General features: G+C 35.8%; 1 protein-coding gene and 1 pseudogene across 1 annotated transcript; one reads left to right on the plus strand and one right to left on the minus strand.

Moving 5' to 3' along the window:
* The first annotated feature begins 8,805 nt into the window (after positions 1 to 8,805).
* LOC143571968 (patellin-3-like) lies at positions 8,806 to 11,300 on the plus strand. Its single transcript, XM_077057255.1, has 4 exons — positions 8,806 to 9,913; positions 10,011 to 10,135; positions 10,235 to 10,376; positions 10,858 to 11,300. The coding sequence occupies exons 1-4, from the start codon at positions 8,822 to 8,824 to the stop codon at positions 11,122 to 11,124; spliced, it is 1,626 nt and encodes a 541-aa protein (XP_076913370.1). The 5' UTR covers positions 8,806 to 8,821; the 3' UTR covers positions 11,125 to 11,300.
* A 9,182-nt stretch (positions 11,301 to 20,482) lies between these two features.
* Positions 20,483 to 22,347, minus strand: LOC143571960 (cytochrome P450 Tp4149-like; annotated as a pseudogene).
* Between the last annotated feature and the right edge of the window lie 2,379 nt (positions 22,348 to 24,726).

Consider the following 24,726-nt stretch of genomic DNA (forward strand, 5'->3'; position numbering starts at 1 on the left):
CCATTCTAAACCACATATTTTTAATTAAAGATTAAATCTTGTGGTCCACAATTAAAGTTAATAAAAAATGTAAAGTTAATTTACACTTTGTCTCTCATGAAAACATAAATAAAAATTAGTAAAAAAAAATAGCAAAACATTTTTTTATGTTTTCGATGTTTTGTATTAAATGTAACAACATATATTACATGTAACAAAAAAAACGATGTTACATAGGGTTTTCACGGGTTTTTCACAACTCAAATGGGTTTTCATTTTATACTTTGCCTATATATATATATATATAAACAAATATTATAAACCATAATATTAAAAAATAACAAAAAGTATAAATCTTAATTTTGGTAAAAAAGCCAAAAACTCTTATGATTAAAAGTTTGTGAAAAATAAAAAAAAAAGCTCCTCAAAGTTGTATTAACTAACGGTTGGTGTATGACGTTAATGGGTTGGACTAAAACTAATAGTTAATTGAAATTATTGTACCATAAAAGCCTAAAATAAACTATTGGACCAAAATTGATAATTTTAAGAAACCACAGGAACCAAAATTGAAGTTCTTTCAAAAAGAGAGAATCCCTTTAAAAATGGATAACAATAGTCTCAAGTTTCGACCTATTAGCCGCTAGCAAACCTTTCACTAACAGGTTAAATTTCTTTAGTTTGTGATTATGTGGATGATGACATGTACGATGATATGACAAAAATAATGACATGGACTGCTTATATGATAAAAAAATTATTTTTAAACTAAAATTAAATTTTCCTAACCAAAATAAACGAACTAAACCTTTTTTTAACAAAAATAAACAAACCGAAATACCTTTTTTAACCAGAAAACGAACCGAACTACTTTTATAACAAAAATAAACGAGCTGGAGCATTTTCTAACAAAAATAAACGAAACGAACCACTTTTTTTTAACAAAAATTGAACTACTTTTTTTTAACAAATATAAACGAACCGAACCACTTTTTTTTAACAAAACTAAATGAACCGAACCACCACCAACCACTTCCGACACGAAACCCGTTCTGACCTGAGTTTATTTTTATTAGAAAAGTAATTCGGTTCGTTGATTTCTGTTAAAAATAGTGGTTCGGTTCGTTGATTTTTGTAAAAAAAAATGGTTTGATTCGTTGATTTTTGTTAATAAAGTAATCCAGTTGGTTTATTTTGGTTAAAAAAAGCGATACAAGTATCGGATGCCAAGATTCGAAGAGAAGAGCTGCAACCAACAAAGCCCAGATGCTCACAGGGGTGTAAACTGCAGTTACTTTTTTTTAATGATAAATGAGTGAAACAATAGGGACAACATAGAAGCGGCCAAGCGGGTCGGGAGTTGCGGTATCGACGGGAACACCGTTACCGTGCTTAATTTTGATTATTTTCGACCACTTCTTGTATTATTATTATTATTATTATTATTATTTTATATGTGGAATAACTATCAAAAGTTAGGTGCGGATCGCCCATCACATTTAAATTTCACACTTGAAAAAACACATGAAAATGAAATTAATTTGGTATGGACTATACTTTTTAGGACACCAGTTAATTGTGATATATGCAATAATCACCTTGGGTATGGGACGTGGATAAACGATGATTAAAAGTCTAGGGTGTGGATTCTGATAATTTAGAGTGTGAATCACTCGTGTATAGGTGTGTTGCGGATCACTTCATGTTATAAATAAGGTGTGGATCAGCCGATATTTGATAATTAAGGTGTGAATAACCCATTGTTAGAGATTAAGGGTTGGGTCGCATGTTATTTGTAAAACTTATGATAAACCTATGATGTGATATATAACAAACACTCCCAAATTGTTTATTAATAGAGAAAATTTCATAAAAACTCCTTGTGGTATGTACCTATCATCAATTGAGTCCCCGCGTATGATAAATTATGTGTTGGTCCATTAAGTTTGATAGCCGGTAACAAAAAAGGTCCCTAGGATAGATGGCTTTACTTTTCCGTTTTATCCCCCCCCAAGCGCCATGTAACATTCCCAAAACGTTCGTGCCATTTTTGTCAACTTTCAAAGTTAAGGGACCGTTTGGTCATTCTTCCAAACTTAAAGTCCATGGTATAATATGTAATTATTTAAATTTTAGATGAGACGAGCCGTCTCATTTTGTGACGTCCCGTTTCAAACATAACCTGGGTATTAAGTATTCATATGTGACGGGGTGTCACAAACGCCTACTATTTGAGACGGGGTGTCTCATACGCCTATAATGGATGAGATGGACCGTCTCATTTTGTGACAGTCCAGCCTCACCGCCCAGTTCAGCGAGAGGTGTCAGAACACGAATCTAACGTGCCATGACGCGATTGTTGACTCACCAGATCGTTTAGGCCTATAAAAACACCCCTTTTAACGTCCATTTCATGCACACTTCATCCAAACTCATCAAACACTTTAGATTGATCAAAGAGCTGTTCTTGAAGTCTTTAAGCAAAGTTCAAAATAGTTCATGGTGTTATAAGCAATAAGAGATTCTGATCAAGCATTCAAGTGGTGTTAGGAGCATTCACAAACCATCTTTAGGTTCTGACATAGCTTGGAAGTAAGTGATGTTCGCTAAAATATACATATCATTTTGTAAATATTTCCGACACTTTTAAATTCTTTTGAGCCAAGTCTTTATTGAATATTATTAATATTTGGTTCACATGTGGGTTTAATGATTTCTAGAGACTATTAGCTAAACTGGAGCACTTTTACTAAACTTGGAAACCGACAAATAAAGCGTCAAGCATATATTATATATTACTAATTACTAATTTTTATTATTATAATTAACCTTATATGTAATAAAAAAAAAAGAAAAAAGAAAGAAACTTACGTATCATAATAATAATAAAAATAAGAATAATAATAAAATTAAAGCAACTTGTTGATTCTTTTGTTTCATCATATCAAATAGGGCTGGGGCCCACTACGGTAAATTTGAAGAAGTCCTCCAATGCTTTTGTCGGTGGAAAACATACTAATATTATTAATAGGAGACAGAATGAATAGCCGCCACACACAAATACTATTATTATTATTTTCGGAGGGAAGCAGCTATCAGAGGAGCCGAGCAGAAGTCAAAGAGAGCCAAGGTTTTTACTGGGTTTCACGTGGGTTTCATAAAAAGCTTACTGCCACATCTTAATTATTATTATTCTTTGGTGGAGCCACACAAGAAGACAGCCACAAGTCAATCAAGTTTGGGTTCGGGTTCACGTCTACTCATCTAAACACGGTTTCTTTGGTTTAAATTTGTTATTTTTATTATGAAACTAGTTGAACCGATTTATTATTTTCTTGTTTTGAGCATGATTATTGGCTAAAACCTTTTTGATTACCTAAGCTTCGAATGAATATTTGTTGACTTTTGGTTTGCTTGTCGGTATTGGGTTATTGGTGTTGGATTAATATTATTGTAACAAACTTATTGATGAGTTTAAGATGAATATGCATGCTTAATATTAATTTACTTACATTCAATTGTTCCATATGTGTCTTTGTAAATGTTTTTCATGTGTAGACGCATATTAGGTTATCTACTGTGTGTTCGTAACTAGTTTATGGTTTATAGTCGACATAATCCATAGGAACTATTATTTGAGGGTTTAGAGATTTTAAGTGTTCTACATATCTTGAGACTGAGAGGTAATAGATAGTTAGGGTTGTCTTATTCATTAGGCGGTTTGGGTATAGATTACACGAGAGTGGGTTTCCCCCTTATTGTCTTTTAATTTTTGTTATCCTAAGTCTTTTTGAACATCTTTAGGTTACTCCTTACGTCCCTTACACTCCCGGATGTATTGTGATTAGTGAGACTGAGAGGTGATCTAGTCATTAGAGTACTTTAATATTGTTGGAGAGACTGAGAGATAATACAACCAACCGGTTTGCGTCATACGGCCCTTAGGTATTCCTTGTAGGTGACACCCAGAGAATGATTAGGGATCCACTAGGATGTCTAGGGCGTCGTATATTTAGATCTCAGTTCCATCACAGTTTCCATAGCCGATAAGCATCCAAGATTCACAAATAGAATTTCAAGCCTAGGTAACGTCTTTCTCATTAGTGGTTTTCATCCAAGTCTTAGAATTTTAAGTTTAATTTATTAGTTCACTTTAGCTTAATTAATTAGTTTAATTAATTATTAGTTTAAAAATAAAATAAATAAAAAAATCCAAAAATAATCATTTTATTAATTATTAATATTAGCTTATAGAATCTAGTTTCGTTAATTTAATTAGTGTCTCTAGGGTTCGATATTCCCGGACTTTCCATAGCTATTCTACACCCGATAGGTTCACTTGTCTGTTGCTAGTGGTTTGGTTTATGGTATTCTAGGTTTTTATTACTCGTTGTACTAGGTTGATTTATTGCAATATTTTTATGCCACTTTTAAGCACATCAAGTTTTTGTACCACTTTTATACCACTTTTAGGCAATATTTTTATACCACATCAAGTGGTGTTAGGAGCATTCACAAACCATCTTTAGGTTCTGACATAGCTTGGAAGTAAGGTAGGTTAAAATCATTCATTCACGAAGGTTTTCAAACGAACCACCGAAGGTACAGATACGTTAAACCTATTTAGATAGTCAAAACAAATTTATACTCCATAAAATGAACGGGTTGTTTAAAGAGTTAGTTAAACTGTTTATCTGAGATTGCGTGATCTCTAAAATGTTATAATACAAAATATAAAATAGAAAATAAAAGCAACTCAGACCGATTACACATGTGTTTGATTCCAAACATAACTAACCAAGCAGGCATGCTATTATCAGTCATATCTAGTTCTCCAATGGGCATCAGCTCCCACAGAACCTTTGAATTGTGCGTGTATGGAAGTGGTACAAATCCCGAAAATAAGAGATGTTTCCGCTGAGCTTGTACAGAAAACTATATTTGTATTGTAACAGTAGTTTAAAAGATTTAGAGTCGAACGTTTCACCAGCATATTGCTGACGTATTTTCCCTCACATTTCAGGTAACTAAGTTATGATGCTTAGGAGTAATGGATGGAGTTTGATGCCCGCTTCATGAAGATAGCTCAATGTTGATTATTAAAATCCTCGTAAAATAAGAAATATTTGGTAAACACTTACTCAGGTATTTAATATCCGGGAGATTTTGAAAGTGAATTAATATTTTATTACTTTAGTCTTCCGCTAAAGTAAACCTGCAAACTCTGATATATTTACAAAACAGGTACTAATAAGTGTCACACTTCTAGACCTTAAGTTGGGGTGTGATACGCCACTCATGTGAGGACAATTTCTTATATTCCAAAGAAGTTGTCAGCATATTAGGGTACATATCGGCCTCCTCTATATGCGATCATCCTTCTCTCTTGTCTTCAACATCATTGCCCTTTTTTGTAACCTAAACTGAAATTGATGATGTGTCTGTAATGCCCTGATGTTCGATTCCAGTTAAAAAAAATGGTAATCCATTATAATGGAAAACCAACTAATGTGTTTGAATGCTTGACTTGGTTCTTGTGGAATACAATTGTTGACCTTAATGACTCAAAGTATGCAATATTGTACTCATTGCATGCACAGTTTGAGTTCGAAAGCTTAATATCCAATTTGAGTTTGACATTAATTTGTAGTGAGTGTGTTAATGCAGCATAAATGGAAATTAGTTCAAAACCCAAGATCGTAAACTTTTTGTAATATACCAGATCATTTGTAATGGGTTTGTTGATACAGTGAATCATTTTGACCACGTTGACTAAAGTACCTACAAATTAGTTCAAAACTTGAGATCATAAACTATTAATATATCAAATGATTTGCCAAATTAAAAGTCAAAACACAAATACCAGATTAACAGAATTTTCTACATTCTATTTTCATGTCTTCCAAGTTCCAACATGTCATAGTAAACTTCATCGTTTATGCGCTCTTCTTTTTCCACATGTGTCAAAGATAGAACATTTGTCAGAGGTGTGCCAACTACCCCGAGTTGCAACATTAATCTATGCAAACGAAATGATAATTAATACAAAAAAAACAACAACAATGGTAAGAGTAAATAATTCGAACATGCAATGTGATTCACATGTACTTAGCACTTGTTAATAAAATGATCAAAAGAAAACAAAAATCAACATTTGAGAAGAAAAATGCAACCTTGACGACTTGAAAGACCTGCCATATTGTTGTTTAAGATTTATATGAACACTTGGGTCTCTAATATGCCACAACTTCTTCGATCGCAGGTTGTTCCAATAACATTTTGAAGATGATGGCTAGAAAACGAAGAGGTTTCGTCTATTGCAGGTTGTACATACTGCAAGTTTTTTAGGGTTTTGTGAAGTAATTTTTTAGGTCTGCAGATTGAAGATGATGGCTAGAAAACAAAGAACATCGACGTACATACACTGGACCAAATTTCCATCACGAGTTAAATGAAAACGTAACATAATCATTTTTAGGGACCTTTTCTGTTATCCGCAATCAAACTTATTTATGTTTAGTAGGGAGCTTTTTGGAGCTTCTACCTTCAAGCTTTTAAAAATAAGCTCATACTTAATAAAAAACTTTGTTTGGTTGAAGGAGCTTGAAGCTTTTATGCTAGGAGAAAAGGCTCCATATACTACTAGCGTTTGAGAAAAAGCTACAAGTTTTTATATTTGAATTTACAAGTTTAGTACTTGAACTTCCATCAACTTTTGTTAATTTATATAATAGTTACACATTTAACCCTCATTTAAAATTAACTACCCCACGACTTTTTAAGAGACCATAACTTTTTCTCATGTTAATATTTTTTTAAAAAACTTACATCATTAAAACGAACATTTTATTCTCTTTAGGCCAAAGAGTTGGCGGAAAAGGGGGGAAAGCTCTCTGTTCATGGTTCTCCTGTAGATGGATCCTCCGGAACCACAAGTCGAGTCAAGCGAGCTCGGGTCATGTGTAAGACTAAATTAGGGTCAGAACGAGTTGATACAAAAATGGTTAATTTAGTTCAGTTCGTGTCGGTACGATTTTGAGTCAAAAGGGGTCTGGTCAAAACATGTTTCACATTAGAACAACGTCCGGTCAGAAAGGGATTCAGATCAAAACAGGATGGTTTAAAAAATTATCTATTTGAAATTGCTGTATATTTCAGCTTTGCTTCTTGATTTTTGCCACCGGTTACACGCTTACTACCTTTGCACGAATTAATTACAACGTCTACATTCGGGTTATGCGTGCACTGTCATTAGGTGAATCATGTACCGACACTGATTATACGGTTGATGTCAGGTTGCGTGCCCATTCTGCCGCACCGCGCGTGCACCCAACTAGTTTTATTAAAAGCTCAAGCTACTCTGCCAAACACCTAAATATATCTAAAAAGCTACATTTAACAGCTACCAGCTTGCAGCCACCAACCAACAACTAACAACCACCAGCTAGTTTTGTCAAGCATACCTTTAATTTCATTGATTGATAAATAACCAATTTTGGAATGATTGTTATATATTTACACATCATAGGCTTATCATAACTTTTACACAATTATTTTATAAAAAATGTATCTCTCTTGAGTCTAAATACTTTGAACTCAAAACCAAATCCCAAAGATGAAATCAAGAGAAAAAATCCCTACTTCATATTCGAACAAAAAGCCGAACTATACAACAAGGCATTCTATAAATTCATCGTTTGACAAATACATACAATAATGAAAAAGAATTGTTAGATTAATAAAACTAAAACCGATGAACATTTTAGCTCATTTATTTGAAGCGATGAACATTAAACAATTTATTATTATTATTATGGCCTTTCAAGAAAAAAAAATTATTATTATTATTTTGTTTTTTAAGTTTCAAATTTAACTTGCTGAATAATATTACACTTTAATCTATTTAATTCCTTAATAATTTTATCTTTCTTTAATAGTTTGCTTTCACTAACAATAAAAAAAACTAAATCACTAAATGTGATTAATTTTTTTTCTCAACATGCCGATATACCTTTTATAAAATAAACATAGTTATACATGAAATCATTTTTAGTATCGGAAACAATATCAAGCGTCAGTTCCGTATCAAACTAGTATCGACCGAATAACGATGGTACATGTGTTAGTATTTCCAGAACCGATATCGATACTCGTTCTAGTGGTTCGATCGATGTAAAACACGTGCTATTTTGTAATACCCTGTTTCGTTAACTTTCTTAACAAAATTCAATATGCGGTTGAAGTTTATTAATCTAGAACTCACCCCTAATAATAAACTATAAATAAACATTTGATTTATTTTCCATGTATGTATGTACTTTCATTTTAACATGTATGTATTTATGTAATTTTTGTAAAATATTGAATAATCTTTTATAAATCTATATAATTTTAATCCAAAAGCTAATATAACTTAAATTTTTAAAAAAATAAAATCTAGGTAAGTCCGCAAGTAAGCGTGAACATGTTACATCGTCATTACTATGTTTCCATCATTAACAAAAACATAAAGAGAATCACACAACAGAAAACACCATCCACGGGGCCCACAACTCTCCAACGGTCCGAAGTTAGGGGTCCCCACCATACCCACGTAGATAGTCTCGTTATACAGTACATAGCTGAGTTGTCAAATAGCGGTTGGAAAAACGTTACAAGGCCCCACGATAATTTTCCCTTTGTTGCTGAGCTGGAAATAAAAACAAATAAAATAATTAAACATTACAGGCTGTTTCAAACCCTCAAACTATCCTTAAACCCCCCCACTCCTCCACCCTCAACACTCACACACAAATCATCAAACCCTCACTCTGTTTAGTTTTTTAAGTTTAATTTGTTGTTAATGGCGGAAGAGACTTTGAACACGGCGGCGGCGGAGGCGGAACCGGTTACGGCGGCTGAAGTTGCGGTGGCTCCGGAGGCGGAGAAGGTGGAAGAAGCTCCGGCGGTGGTTTGTGAGAAAGATGGGTCGCCGGAGGAAGAGAAGGTGTCTGAATCGGCGTCGTTTAAGGAGGAGTCTAACGTTGCCGGTGAGCTTCCTGAGTCTCAGAAGAAGGCTTTGGATGAATTGAAGCAGTTGGTTCAAGAGGCGCTTAAGAAGCACGAGTTTTCTGCTTCTCCGGCGACGGCGGTGGAAATTCCGGCGAAGGAGGAGAAAGCTCCGGCTACCGAGGAAAAATCTCCGGAGACTGAAGAAAAAGCTCCGGCAACCGAAGAAAAATCTCCGGCGACTGAAGAGAAAGCTCCGGCGACCGACGAAAAACCTCCGGCGACTGAGGAAAAAGCTCCAGCGACGGAGGAGAAAGCTCAGGCGGTTGTTGAAGAAGAAGGTAAATCCTGCGACGGAAAAGATGAGTCGAGTCCACCACCGGTGCCGGAAAAGGAGGTGACTGAGGCGGTTGGAACCCTAGAAACTGAACAACCACCGGAAGAGGTCTCAATCTGGGGGATTCCGTTACTGGCCGACGAGCGAAGCAACGTCGTTCTGCTAAAATTCCTCCGAGCACGTGACTTCAAAGTGAAAGACGCCTTCACCATGCTCAAAAACGTCGTCGCATGGCGCAAACACTTCGACATCGAATCACTCTTATCCGAAGACCTCGGAACCGAACAACAAACCGTGGTTTACATGCACGGAACCGACAAAGAAGGTCACCCGGTCTGCTACAACGCATACGGCGAGTACCAGAACAAACACCTCTACAACCAAACCTTCTCCACCGAACAAAACCGGACCCAGTTCCTCCGTTGGCGGATCCAGTTCCTCGAAAAGAGCATCCGAAACCTCGATTTCAGCCCGAATGGGGTCTCCACGATTGTTCAGGTTATCGATTTTAAAAACTCGCCTGGCCCGTTTCAGTGGGAGCTTCGCCAAGCAACCAATCAGGCGTTACGCTTGTTTCAAGACAATTACCCCGAGTTTGTTGCGAAACAGGTAGTTTTAACGTTTTTTATATTAAATTCTGTGAAAACTAATTTTCATAACTGTAATCGTAAATATACGTTTTAATGACTTTTGGTTTATTTTGTAGGTGTTTGTTAATGTGCCATTTCTGTATTTGAGTTTCTATAAGCTAATTAGTCCTTTCCTTACACAAAGGACTAAGAGCAAGTTTGTGTTTGCTGGACCTTCAAAGACTGCTGAAACTCTCTTCAAGTTAGTACTAGTTTCATAATTCATACTCTGATTCTTTGAATTTTGGGGTTTTAATCTGATCTGATTATATTATATTTGATTTGTTTGATTGAATATTAGGTACATTGCACCTGAGCTGGTTCCGGTTCAATATGGTGGACTTAGCCTAGAAGGCGAACAAGAATTCACCACTAGTGACTCGGTTACGGAAGAGATCATTAAGCCTGCTACCAAACACACCATTGAGATCCCTGCTCCTGAGGTAGTGTTAAATGATTGTTATCAATTTTTTGGTTTGCTTCATGTGTGAATTATATTAGAAATCATGCAAGATGTGTTTATTAGATTTGGATTGTTGTGGAACATGATTTTGGCTGAATTTTGTCAAGTGATTTTCATAAATTTTGATTTTTTCATGTGAAATTTTTGAAAGAAGCCATGCAAGTTATGATTTTTGATTGATTTATGGTTTTTTTAATGTGAGATTCTTGTGAAACATGATTTTGCTTGAATTTTGATAAATTTTGGGTTTTTCATGTGAGAATTATGTTAGACATCATAAAAGATGCAATTTTCAATCAGTCTATGGAATTCTTGATGTTGGGATTCTTGTGAAAAATAATTTCGTATCGAATCTTGTTTTTTTTTCATTGTAGGGGTTTGCATAAAATTCATTTAAGATGCAATTTTTAATTAATTTATGTAATTTTGCTGATCGAAGAATTTTGTGAAAAATTTGGCAGAGTTGCACATTGGTATGGGAGGCAAGAGCCGTCGGGAATGAATTGACATATGGAGCCGAGTTTGTGCCCGAGTCTGTGTACAGCTACACCGTGATAGTGCAGAAATCAAGAAAGCTTTCAGTTACAACCGATGAACCGGTGATCAGTGGGCAGTTCAAATGTGATGAACCAGGCAAAGTGGTTCTGACCTTTGACAACCAAACCTCTAAAAAGAAGATGGTCTTGTACAGAAGCAAGACCAAGGTGACTGGATCCATCAAATGTTAAAACAAAGGAGGAGTTGCTGTTGAATAATGGAAATAGGTTTCATTTTTGGTTTATTATTATTGAATTTATTATTATTCATGTATTTATTTATTTGTGTTTGGGAATTTGAGGAATGTTTTGACTTGGGATTTGTCTGTTTGGAATTGATCAGAAATGGAAGTGGATTGTGGCCTAAATGTCCCTTTTTGTTTCATTTTTATTTGAATTGTTTGGTATCTTGAGCTGGAACATCTTTCCAACTTCATCTTTCACAGCTCATGTAATGATTTCAGATATAATCAAATTGATTCCTGCTTTTCTTGTTTCTTGAAGTAAATAAGTTTATTTATATTTATTAAACAAAATAATGTGGAAAAATTGAGCATACCCAATATAATAGAAAAACTGAACCAAATTGATTGTTTGTTTGGTTGTGGTTTCTTGATAACCAATCTGTAACTGCTTGTATAAGTGGATCATATGGTTCTCACCATATTAGCATAACCTTTATTTATATTTATATTAAATTATATAAAAAAATTAACATAGTTAAATTTGTTTTTGAACGGCCAATTTTGTTAGAAGCAACAAAATACACGAGTAGACAGACGACTAGAGACACCCCCCCCCACCCCACCTCTTATGTTTTGCCCAATGAAAACTGATTCTGTTGATATCCTTGTTGAGTCTATTGATGAAGACTCGTTAGTTGTTGAAGAGGGTCTCGTTTATAGTCTTCCACATACACCAATATCTTGTAAGCACTATCGATTGAATTGTCATTTGTTTCATGCTATGTACTCTGACAATACGATGAGAATTGAGGAGATCACTTACCTCAAACACATACATCGGGGGGATCTTGCACCACTAACTAACGAATTGCCAAATTACCGAGGCAACATAGCAAGATGGTGAGATATGTTCAGCCGATTCCAATCAATTTAACATCCCGAATTTTGGATTTTCAAGTTTTATGTAATTAATTTGGAAAATATCAAGGTATATATAACTTATTTCAAGTAACTTAATGCTTAGGCATTGTTAATATAAACACATGTAGTTATGCTTTATAACCAGAAGTGATGGAATAAAGAAGTTATAACTTTAGTGTATAAGGCTATGTGTAGTGGGAGGCTACAAATTGGGGGGGGGGGGGGGGTAAGTGCCATGTGACGCTCGGTCAGTAAAGAGATAATTTTTGTTTTAGGGGTGTAGAGGTGTATGTGTGTGTGTGTTTTAATTAAAATAATATTATTTTCAAACATAGAACGGCGACAAAATTATGTAGTCCCCTCCCCCATGTCGCCCCTCTTATCACCCCCTCTCGGGGGAGGGGGGGTCTTGAATATCGCCCAAAATCGTCAGGAATTGCCGCCCAATACACACGGCCTAATCATATAAGGACTAGAAGGGTTAGTTATGCCATTTGGGGATACATGAGTTAGTGGAGTCAAAAGAGGAAGATAAGCTTCATTTGGTCAAAATAAAGTTTGTATGTGTCGTGAAAAGTGGGCATGGATCAAGGTGGCCTAGGCCCCATGGTTAGCTACATTTGGAATAATCCCATTAATAGTTGTATTGATAGAGTTATCTCTAGCCTTAAATTTGTGTTGACGGTTACATTGTAAGAAATGCAAAACAATCCAATATGAGAGTATTAATAGAGTTTCAGATTATGGTAGGTGAGAGTGGGGGGTCTTTTCGTAACCACCCTCTGGCGTGAGAATCAGTATTGTATCTCAATCGGAAATAATACGAGTGCCGGTATATTGCGTAAGGCGTGAGAGTGTGAATGAATACCTCGAAGAGATGATCCTCGTATTTATAGCCGAAGGTGGAGGGAAGGTGATTGGTGGAGTTGTCACTATCAAGTTATTCGATCTCTGCCTGAATGGACACGTGTCGGGCCTTTATTAGATGTGACAGCCTGGACCCGTTTATGGGGTAGCCATTATCTGTGCACGTCGTGGGATGGCCATTACGTGTCCAGGTGTCTTCTTTCAATTGGCCGATCTCGCTATCAGGAGGTTTTGAGGGAATCTTCTAGAAGTAGTTTGTTACAACTGCTCTTCCATATCACGTGGGGATCATGCGTATGATGAGTCCCTTGAGTTATTTGTGGATTCCTTCCGCGGATGCTTGCGTGACCGTCCGCGGGTTATGACGAAGTTCCACGAAGTGTCTTGGATTGTCGACGGCTTTACCAATCCACTTATCCCTTGCGCGAATGTCTTTTGGCGATCTGCGGGTTGGTTGATGGATCCGTGGGTGGCAGATGTCTTTGACGGTCCGCGGGTCGGATAAGGGATCTGTGGGTAGCTTTGCTACCCTCCCTCTATAGTAGGAGATAAGCTTGAATACGTAGTCCAGTATAAGTCAATATAACTCATAGATGGTTATATTATATGATTTTGTTGGTTAGGAGGATAATGATGGAATCCCATGAGTTATTCACTCGCCTTATATCTTCGCTCAATCCTTAATTCATTCCAAGTTGGATCTGCTTCTTTCTCTTGAAATAGGCTGCAAGTTGAACCTTCATTAGTGTTATAGCCTTAAATGTATAAGTCAGGGCTTGAATGAGTGTTCATAACAAATATTCGCAACAACTTAAAACAATGTTAAGTTGTTGCGGTTAAACTTACAAAAAAAAACCTAATTATGAACTTTTCTTTTTTTAAAATAGAAATTTGTATTGGAAGGCTTTTTGTCTAGGTAGGGAAACAACAATGTTAAATGACGACACCATTTTATATTTCAAGCAAAGTGTGGTTCAATATAGGATTGCAAAGTTTGTGATTTAAGAGAGTTTACCTTTCAACCGTCTTATTCAACAGTCTGGTTCCAATGATATCTGAAGGTATTAGTTGAGTTTAACCAGTTCGAATCGGTTAACCTCTACCAGAGGTGCCAAATCAAGTGTTTTCAGAAACTGATTTCAGGTGGAGTCAACAAAATTCAAGAACCGGGTCGAGTAGGAACTGGTTCTGGGTATGGTCGGTTTTTGTGACATCCCATATCGGTTGGGAAGGAGAACAAAGCCTTCTTTATAAGGAGGTGGATACCTTCCCCATCATAACGCGTTTTGGGCGCTTAATGGTAGTGGATGAGAGGAGAACTCCACAGTTAAGCGTGCTAAGGTGGAAGTAGTATCAGGATGGGTGACCTCCTGGGAAGTCTCCACCTGGGCAACCAAAAACAAATCCGTGAGGCGATGGTGGTACGTCCCGGCCAAAGCGGACAATATTATGGTGCGGTGGTAGCTGGGCTGTTACAGATGGTATCAGAGCCAGGGCCGCACGAGGACGCTGGACACCTAAGGGGGTGGATTGTGACATTCCACATCGGTTGGGAAGGAGAACAAAGCCTTCTTTATAAGGAGGTGGATACCTTCCCATCATAACACGTTTTGGGCGCTTAATGGTAGTGAATAAGAGGAGAACTCCACAGTTAAGCGTGCTTAGGTGGAACTAGTATCAGGATGGGTGACCTCCTGGGAACTCTCCACCTGGGCAACCAAAAGCAAATCCGTGAGGCGATGGTGGTAAAGTTGCAGGTAATAACAGTGGCCAGCTGAGATTAGCTGCCCACGTTACTCTCCGTATCCCATACACTTCCTTTCGTGAGTCTACTTGTACTCGGTTCTACTTAAAGCAGATAAACAATCAAACATTTCAAACATAAGCAAGTAATCTTATCTCTAACAGCTCGTACAATTTTCTTACTTATCCCTACGTTACACGTAAGGAAACTCACGTATTATGCTTGCTTGAATGACACATGACATTCTCTGACTGGCATCTTCTTTCGTTCTTCTTTACGTCCCATTCTTTGTTCGAGTCTAAGCATGTAGGATGTTTATTCTCTCGAACTTATACTCTGATACCAACCTGTAAGACCCCCCATTCCCGGGCACCTTACTTTCTCGCTGGTTAGATTTACTCATTCACATAATTCGGAAAATCAAAGTTAATCAAAACATTTCGCAGAATTAAAAGTCATTCATAACATAACCATCTTGTCTTAAAATAACATAACATAAGTCTTAAATATAAAAACATAAAACGACACGGGTGCCTTCTTCATAGCGATGCCAGCCTTCCTCTTATTGCCACGTGCCCTCCTCAAGCAACTTGTCTCATTCTACTTGCCTGCGTGCGTACTAAAAGTCAGCAACGCTGAGTTTGTTTTAGTTAATTAACATACATTGCATCCACTTACTTATTAATACGCGCCCGAAGATACGTATTAATCAGTTACCTGTTCTTCTAACATTCATACATACATACATACATGCATACGATCTCCATATTTATCTGACTTTCTTTAATTAATACATACGCGTCCTTCCTATATTTTAAAGAGCCTTTCATCCTATAAACTTCGCAGATATTATTAGGGTCCGCCACCCTTTATTCTTCGCAAATATTAGTAGGGTCCGCTCCCTATATTCTTCGCAGATATTAGTAGGGTCCGCAACCCTATATTCTTCGCAGATATTAGTAGGGTCCGCGACCCTATATTCTTCGCAGATATTAGTAGGGTCCGCAACCCTATATTCTTCGCAGATATTTGTAGGTCCGCAGCCCTTTACTAACCGTTCAAACATACAATCATACATCGTTCGTTTCATACCTTTATCCTTCAATTATAATATACGTAATTATAACTACGGGCATACTAAATTAATCATTCAATAATGTCCACATACATACACAATTATATCTACTATACACTTACCATTTAAGGTAAGTGTATTATTCTAACACATCGTAGTATGCACACAGCCCCGAAAAACGTGACACAGAAAATGGGCTAGAACTCACCTGTAGACGGTTCTTTCCTGAGTTAATCGTCACGCCTTCCTTCAACTGAGCTCGACTAACTTATGGATTTGATTAGATCTTGAATATATATGGAAAGATGGATTGTGGAATGTTTGGTGTACAGGAGGTTTTGTGTGTGTATGGGTGTGTGGGTGATGATTGGGGAATGATGGTGAAATGATGAGGATAAGGATGAGATTAGGGTTTAGAGGTTTAAATAGGCAAAGCCCAAAGGCTTTTAGGCCCATAATCACTTTTAAGTCCATTAACTCCCCTTAATCTTATCCACACTCTATATATTGTTTAATTAATTTAATAACGTCTCTCGACTCGACTACTAAACTATACCCGAATTACTTTTTTATTATTTATTGAAACTAGGGCATTACAGTTTTTGACAAGTTTTTATATGGTTTTGACCAGGCCGGGTCCGGGTTTGACCGGGTAGAGGTGGTACCAGCTATGACTTTGATTTTTTTAAGGAACAAAAACCTGGTTCTTACCCGCGAGTAGGGATGGCAATGGGTCGGGTTTAGGTATTCCCAAACCCATACCCGGTTATAAAAGTCCATCCCAAACCCGTCCCAAAGCCATCGGGTTTTAATCAAGTAATTACCCTTCGGGTTTCGGGTTTTGACAAAATACTCGTCGGGTATACCCGGCTCAAAACCCGCGGGTTTTTACCGGGGTTTTGACAAAACTAATCGATTAAAAAGATGATTACCATAAAGGTAAAATATCTCAAATAATTGACATAAACAAGTTTCGACAAATAATATATTTGGAATATAGTATATGTATAATATAATAAGCTATATTAGGTACATCGGGTATATAATCGGGTAAATGGGTCTATGTTATCGGGTAATCGGGTTTGACCGGGTAGAGGTGGTACCGGCTCTGACTTTGATTTTTTTGAGGAACAAAAACCTGGTTCTTACTCGCGAGTCGGGTGGGACCGGGTCCCACCTCTAATTACCTCTACCAAATTAAGTTTGCTCAAATTGAACAGGGCCGAAATAGCATGGGCTCCCTCAAACTTTCCAAACCCACAAGGTTTCTTGAAGGCCCAACAGCCAAACAATTTATTTAAGCGTAGTTTATCATAATGCCCTTGGTTGAAGCATGAGGAAGCCGATGATCGAAGCAACGCCAGCGGCACAAAATTGATGCTTTCATCGGCTCTTATTTATTTCCTCTCAAAAACCCTCCCTCGGTAACCAAATCACGTCACATTTTTTTTTTAATTTGAGCAGACCCAAACAAGAAACCGATCTAAAATCCAACAACAAAACAATAATAATAATAATGTCGGAAAATAAAGGGATTCCACCTCAACACGATCTGAACGCAAAGTGGGATGCTTGTTTGGATTTGGGTGTTCGCCGGTTTGTCTACGCCTCCGCCGCCGGTGCTTTCGCCGGCCTTCTCTTCTTCCGTAAGTTCTTATTTATTCCTCAATTAAATAAATATTATGGGAATTGGTTGGATGAAGTTGAAGTAAATAATTAGAAATTTATAAACTTTTGAGGTGATAATTAAGATAGTGATGTATATTTGACCTTGGAAAAGATTAAATGTTATTGAAAATGGGCATTTCTTGTACAAGTTTAAGTTATATTATTTATGCTTATTTTGAGAATCTATCATGGTGTTCAATTCATACAAATTGCTAACGAATGCACAAAGACTTGCATTTAATTTTGTTTTCGATGTTCTCTTTGTCAATTGGGATTAGTTTGTTTTATATACAACATAATTGTAAGAAAGGCAAGTCATGTTTTTTTATTACCTTTTTTTAAGTGGCTAGGATGTTAGTCGAATTATAAGTTTTAACCATTGACTTAATTATTGAGATTCTGTATTAGTATTTGATGGTCCATTAAAATTCTTATGATGATAAATGTTGTAATTCGGCAAACATCATAATTTGGTTAGTAATACAATTTAATGTATAGATTAGGTATAGAACGAAAGAGAGGTTTTAGAAATAGGGTTTCATTTCACTAACCATATCTCAAATCCATCTACAAGTGTAGTAGTGATGAAAGTATTTATACAGTCTCTGTACTTAATTGTGGAATTATAATAGAAAAATTAAATAAATTTATAGACAGCCAACGAAAACCATGAAATTTATTGGTGTTCAATAAAATCAAATGAACTAGTAAATTTTAACAATCTTAAGTACCAAGGGAGGTTGAACGATAAAGTTATTGAGATTGTTAATTATACTTGTCATGGTTAATAATGGTGATATAATGATATCTGTGATGGGTATTGTCTACATGCCAACTTGATCATTTTTAAGTTGGTGTATTAGCATTTATCATATGTTTTTATTAATGCCCATATTAGATTAAAAACATTTAATACAACCCAATATGGCTTTTAATTTTATTACTAGGTTCCCCTGTTACGCGTTGGGCATCAGTTGCTTTTGGTGCAGGAGTTGGTATTGGGTCTGCATACTCTGATTGCTCTCAGAAATTTGACGGGTCAAGTCAAACTTCTCCCGGTGCTGTGAAGGTAGGTTTTGTCAATATCAACTATACATTATCTCAATAAGATATATTATCAGGCATAGTATCTGATAAAATTTATTTTATCTATTAATTCCTTTAAAAGTTACATCTGCCACGCGAGCAATCATTTGATTAGATGATTATTACAACTTCAAACACACAGAAATAACCTGTTTTTTGAAGGTTTTTTCTTTTTTTTTTCTTTTTTTTTTAAATTTTGTTAGTTGTGTAGTGATAGTTTGCAACATTGACATGAAGTTTATTTAGTGTATGAAAGCAGTTTACTAACATCTTGCCAATTTTTCAGGATTGAGGTAATGAGTGTTGCTTCTATTGAAAGTGAAGATTGTTGACATTTCAAGAGTCAAATGAATTGTCTTTTGATTTTAACATGTATGATTTAGAACAATAATAATTTGTGGCAATGTCTTCTTGTTATATACAGTTAAATATATTTAGGTGGTTACCCCTTGATTTATGAATTTGGGGTGGCTTCCCATTGAGATTGCGATTTTTTTTTAAAGAAATTGCTTCAGAGCATTTGGTGATCATGATTTTCCAATGACCCGAACAGTTCGTGTAGAGAAATTGCCGAGATGATAGTTGGAGAGAGTATCATCAGGTAAAATAATTAACGTGTACCTTTATGCCATAATCCAATTGGTTCTGAATCCATTGGAGTTGAGCACAACTGCCCTTTGCAATATACAGCCTCAGCAGTCATGTTAAGAGACTGGCTTGCTTGTTGCTTTACAAGCAAGTAACATTTCACCCAAAAGTTGGCAACCTCAAGTTGTTGACTTTCTATTTAATGCGCGTATCATGCATGGTCACTATTTGAAAAACCGAGTAGATCAAAGGAGGGTGTCTTTGGGTACCAAAGACGAAGGTTGTGTGCGGCTTTGGGATACCTGAAAGTCCTCTTGATAGCATTAAGATGAGACATCTTTGAAGATGCTTGATATGTTGCGCATACGTCACAAGTGAAGTGACAAACTCGATGTCTGGTCTACTTTCAGTCAAATACATCCTATCATACCCTGATACAAAGTGTGATCAAAATCCTGACTTTGTTGTCGAGATGGATTGAACTAAATGTGTTCATAGGGTAGAGATAGAATTGCAGTCTCTAAACTTCCAATCTTGAATCAAATTATGATAACTAACTCTCTAAAACTAGTGAAATGTTTATGGGTTTCACGCATAATCTTTTAGAGAATTAATGATCTCACCTTCGGGCATCTATTATGATGGGTTTCCAAAAACTCCTTTTGTCCGTCATCTCGTGTAAGTGGTGAGACATTTTTCATTTTTACCCCGTAATGGAATGAAGCCCCTTCGATCATTAGCTAATCATTTTCTTTAACATATCTTAATTATTTTATATAGAAAATATTTTAAATGTTTCATTTACATATTGTTTTATATTTCATAAATTATTTATATAAGAATATATAATGCTCAACATTAAAAAAGTATAAACAAAAAAATGTATTGCAATCATGGTGGTTCATTTCACCTTTGCTCAAATAATTGAAGGAGCAATTGTTAATATGAAAAACATAAGGGGCTAATTAAACAAGATGGCTTTTATATAAAACTAGGGTATTATCATCCGTAACACTTTATAGCAGCCTATCTTCATATCTTTCTTATTTTTCTGATTTTATGTTAATTATATTTACTAAATACCACATAAAAAATAATTTCTTGAAAGTCGCGCCTCAACGACATTTCCCTGTGACGCCAGAGCCCATTTTTGCCAAAAACGCCTCACCCCATAGCAATGTTTGGGTGTCATAGCGGTGTTTTGGGCGTGGGTAAAAGACCCACTATAGATGCCCTTACTATATAAATGAGCTTTGAGGTAAATTTCTTTCACAACATTATACAAAGTATTGGAATTCAATCACACAACATTCCATAAGAATTTATTTTCTTCAAATTACTAGAAGGTTCCATCTAGCAATTCTTCAAACAACATTTTATGAAGTAATAATTTTGTCACGGCGTATTACATATCCACTAGAACCGAGGAATCACTGAAACCAATAGCGTGGACTTCCTATTCATTGTAATACCAAATGCTTCAGTCATGTCCAAATCCTCATTTTTCATTCCATTTGGCAACGCCATATCAAACTTGTAAACGATATTTGCCAATGCAAGCTCAATAACAGGTGCACTAAATTGAATACCCGGGCATGATCGTCGTCCCGCACCAAATGGAAGCCATTCAAACTGCAGCCCTTGATAGTTAATGGAATTGTTCAAGAACCTCTCAGGCCTAAACTCATTCGATTCTTCCCACAAGGCAGGATCTCTTCCTATTGCCCAAGCGTTCATAATCACTTGTGTGCCTGCTGCAATATCATACCCCATTAGTTTTACATCTTGAATTGATATTCGGGGAAGAAGAAGTGGGAGCGGAGGATGCAATCGCAAAGCCTCTTTTATGACAGCTTTAAGATACACCATTCTTTCCAAATCCTCCTCGAAAATCATGGCTCTTCCTTGTGCTATTTCTGTTACTTCTTGTTGGAGCTTATTCATTACTCTTGGGTTTTTTATTAGCTCACTCAATGCCCACACTAGAGTAGTTTGTGTAGTTTCAGTTCCAGCTGAAAATACCTCCTACAAGGAACACAATCTTTGTTGGTTTTAAGTTAATTAGGAGTTAAGAGTTGTTTTGAATTCATGATTTGTTTTTTGTTGTTGGTGTATTATATATTCTCTAGTTTTCTGATGATTTTTTCAATGAAATCTTTTGTCATTCTCTCTATCAGATGATAATATATAATAAAAGATTTACAATAAAAAAATTTGGTAATATAATTTTGTCAAAATGTTTCTACTAATTTCTGTTTAACTATTTACACTTCTAGAATTAGCCCCTAAATCATCAATAGTAAAGAAAACTAGACGGAAGATCGATCGATAGTAAGGTTTAATGATTCCTCATATTAAAGATTAAAGACGGAGATATCATACCAAGATAAGAGCTTTAATGGAATCTCTGTGAAGGGTAAAGCCAGTTGTGTTATCCTTTTGCAGATCTAGTAAAATGTCAACAAAGTCTTCTTCTTCAATACTTTTAGGATCCTCCCCATTTTTCTTGTTGACATGTTCTTCAATAATCTTTTCAAGAAACACATCAAATTCTTTAGCTATTTTTTCTGCTTTTCCTACTGAACCAATGATTTTATCTACCCATGATAACCATGGAATATAGCTGCCAACACTTAAGACAGTAAATGTATCCACAAACCTATTCAATAAATCTTTGTACTTTGGTCCATCAAGTTTCTTTCCAAGGGCAATTCTACAAATTATGTTATTTGTTAGTGAAGCAAACGTGGACTCCTATCCAAGATAGTCCCACAACTTTCTCCAAGCACCACAATCATATGATCCGTCTCGTTTTCTCTCACTTTTTGGTATGACTTTACTCGCGTATTACTTAGAAGCTTGAGAACCACAAGGCTCTTCAGCTGCCTCCAGTATTCCCCATAAGGCGCAAATGATACGCCCATTGAGCCATAGAGTAGTATATTGGGCACAGTTAAGCTCGGTGGACTAGAAAATGAAAGATCATGGGTTTTCATGATCTCCTGGGCTGCTTCAGCAGAGGATGCTACAAGCGTGGGGATGCTGCCAAGGTGAAGAAGCATGAGTGGACCGTATTTTTGGGACAATATTTGGAGGTTGACATTAAGGCTTGAGCCTAGTTGGTGAAAGTTTCCGATTATAGGAAGTTTTCTAGGAGATGGTGGTGGGTGTTTTATATTCTTGGAATCAAATGAAATCCATATGGCATAAATAGAAATCACTAAAATGATGCATGAAAACAAAGAGAGGAGAGGAGTTTGTATGGTTGATAAGATTTCCATGATTTTACTATAGCTAGCAAATTTGTGGATGTTTTGTGTCCTAATGAGTAATGCCTTATGGAACCATCTGAACAAATACCCGTGGATCTCAATGATTCTATCAAATTTAGTTAATTAAAAAGGCATAAAATATTAAGGTTACGCCCCTTAGTCATCAATGATTCTATCAAATTTAGTTAATTAAAAAGGCATAAAATATTAAGGTTATGCCCCTTAATCAAGCCCCCCCCCCCCTCCCCCTCTTTCTGTTTGATTTATTTTATTAGTAACAATCAGTTAATTATTAAGGCATAAAATAATGGATTTGAGGGATGACCTGGCTTGCTAGAATTCGAGTCTTGATCTCACCCGGTTTTACCCGCTCCTTGCTGTCGTGTCGTTTGGCGGGCGTGAGGGTCGGGTTTTATCCGGGGAATCCCTCAATAGGTGAACCGTTAGGGGCTCCGTCCGTCCGGACTTGTGGCCGGCTCGGGCTACCTTTAGCCAAGGGTGGCCGTGTACGGAGTACCCAGCGCTACTTAGTCGGCCGTTCCAAAAAAAAATAAAAATTAAGGCATAAAATATACATACACGCACACTAATCGTTTGTCATCAAAATCATTGTTATTGTGATTTTATATTATGGGTGTTCTAGAAATTTGAATGGGTTTGAAAATTTTGGGCAAAACAATTTGGCAAAAAGTAATTGATTTAGGCCTAAATATTTTTGTTAGTTTATGTTTTATTTGTTTATTATAAATTTATGCTAAAATATTTAGATTAAACTATATATTATATTATTATAAATTACTTAAAATTCAAAATAAATAATGAAAATCAATAAGTTCAGTCACTTTTCATGCAAATCTGAAAACGAACCAAAAAATTGATTTTTAAATAAACATAAAACCAACCCGTCAGTTTTTGTTTCAATTCTGATATATAGGATTGGTTTTTTTTCGGTTATTTAAGTTTTGGATCGTTTTTTATTTCATGCACACCCTTATTGGCCACTGCTGTGGTTTTATGCCATTGTTCCTTAGGTGTCGCTAAAATTGCAGTGACTAGAGTTTGGTGATGGTCGGGGAAGACGAATGAATGATGAAGGCTAGGGCGGGTGCTGATTTAAAAAGTTAATGCCTCCTATGCGGTCACTTTCTAGTATAAAAATGTATTGACTGAAATTTTAAACGGAATTGTAGGTTCGTGTGGTGGCTGTTGTGCTTCTAGTATATAAATGTATTGACTGAAATTTTAATATACTTCTTAATTTTTAGTGTTATTTTACTTTTCAAAAAACAATCTTAGGGATATTTAGGTGAGATTCAAAAACTGCTTATTTGCGTTCTGAAAAACAAAAATAATTTGAAAAAGCTTTATTTTGAAAATTTTCAACACATAAATTTTTGTTTACCGAAAACTTTTGCTTTTCAAAAAGCAAATAAACAATTTTCAGAAGCTCACCCAAACACCTAATTCGCTAAAACATGTACCCCTGATACCAACATGTCATACACAACCTTATGGGCAAGGTATGTGATCATAGTTGGTAGTAGTTTTTATAAATATATCAATGATCATTTTATCAAAGCGAAAATTTGTTTGAATAAAATATTTACTTTATATATATCATAGACTTAAATACCATTGTTGTTGGAAAACATTCTTTTGAAACTTTCATTACAAGGAGTTACACAACGAAAGCACACGGTTTTGGTGAGTTATCTCCTTGATCACATACCACTAGTATCACTGATTACCTAAAAACATTTTAAAAATAGTACGCTAGCTAATGAAAAACATTAACGGACCCAAAAGATTTTATCTAGGTATGAATTTAAAACCCACTTACTCGTAATTTCATGAGTACATCTACACATTCAGTAAGACTGTTTCACTCGAGAGTGCAACCATGGTACACACTAGTATTTCCGTTCAATCTTATTATTTTCATCCATAACACATGTATAACTTGGATCTAACTATACGTGCACTAATGACTGAATGCTTTTGTCACTAAATTACTTTTTCACATCAAACATTGTGAGAACCATTCAAGCCATATGTTAGATTTTTTTAATCATATTTGAAAAGAGTTAACGTCTTCACTTGGTATTAAATCTCTAAATTCACTTCTCATGTAATTGAATATGTTTCTTTAACCTACATCAGTCATAGGTTTTATGCTAGATACCATGATCTAATATTGTAATATTAGTCCCCCACGGATCTAGTTTTGAAGGTCAAACTTGTTTAAAACATTTATCTCGTTAATCGAGTTTAAAACCTTATAAAACATTCACCTTCCTTTAATAAGCTATCACAATAGCTAGGCTATTAGCCTATTATTTGACTAGTCTTCATTGATTATAAAGATGTTAACATTCATTTTGTCAAGAT

The sequence above is a fragment of the Bidens hawaiensis genome, unplaced genomic scaffold (genome assembly GCF_021521415.1).
Source record: "Bidens hawaiensis isolate Kalapana, Puna unplaced genomic scaffold, B.hawaiensis_p1.1 tig00025638_1, whole genome shotgun sequence".
In the NCBI taxonomy this organism is placed as follows: domain Eukaryota; kingdom Viridiplantae; phylum Streptophyta; class Magnoliopsida; order Asterales; family Asteraceae; genus Bidens; species Bidens hawaiensis.

Bases quoted from the DNA above. Each gene is read 5' to 3' on its own strand.
- LOC143571968 (XM_077057255.1), top strand. From the start codon at position 8,822: ATGGCGGAAGAGACTTTGAACACGGCGGCGGCGGAGGCGGAACCGGTT. The intron at 10,136-10,234 runs GTTAGTACTAGT...ATTGAATATTAG, and splicing joins ACTGCTGAAACTCTCTTCAA to GTACATTGCACCTGAGCTGG. The intron at 10,377-10,857 runs GTAGTGTTAAAT...AAAATTTGGCAG, and splicing joins TTGAGATCCCTGCTCCTGAG to AGTTGCACATTGGTATGGGA.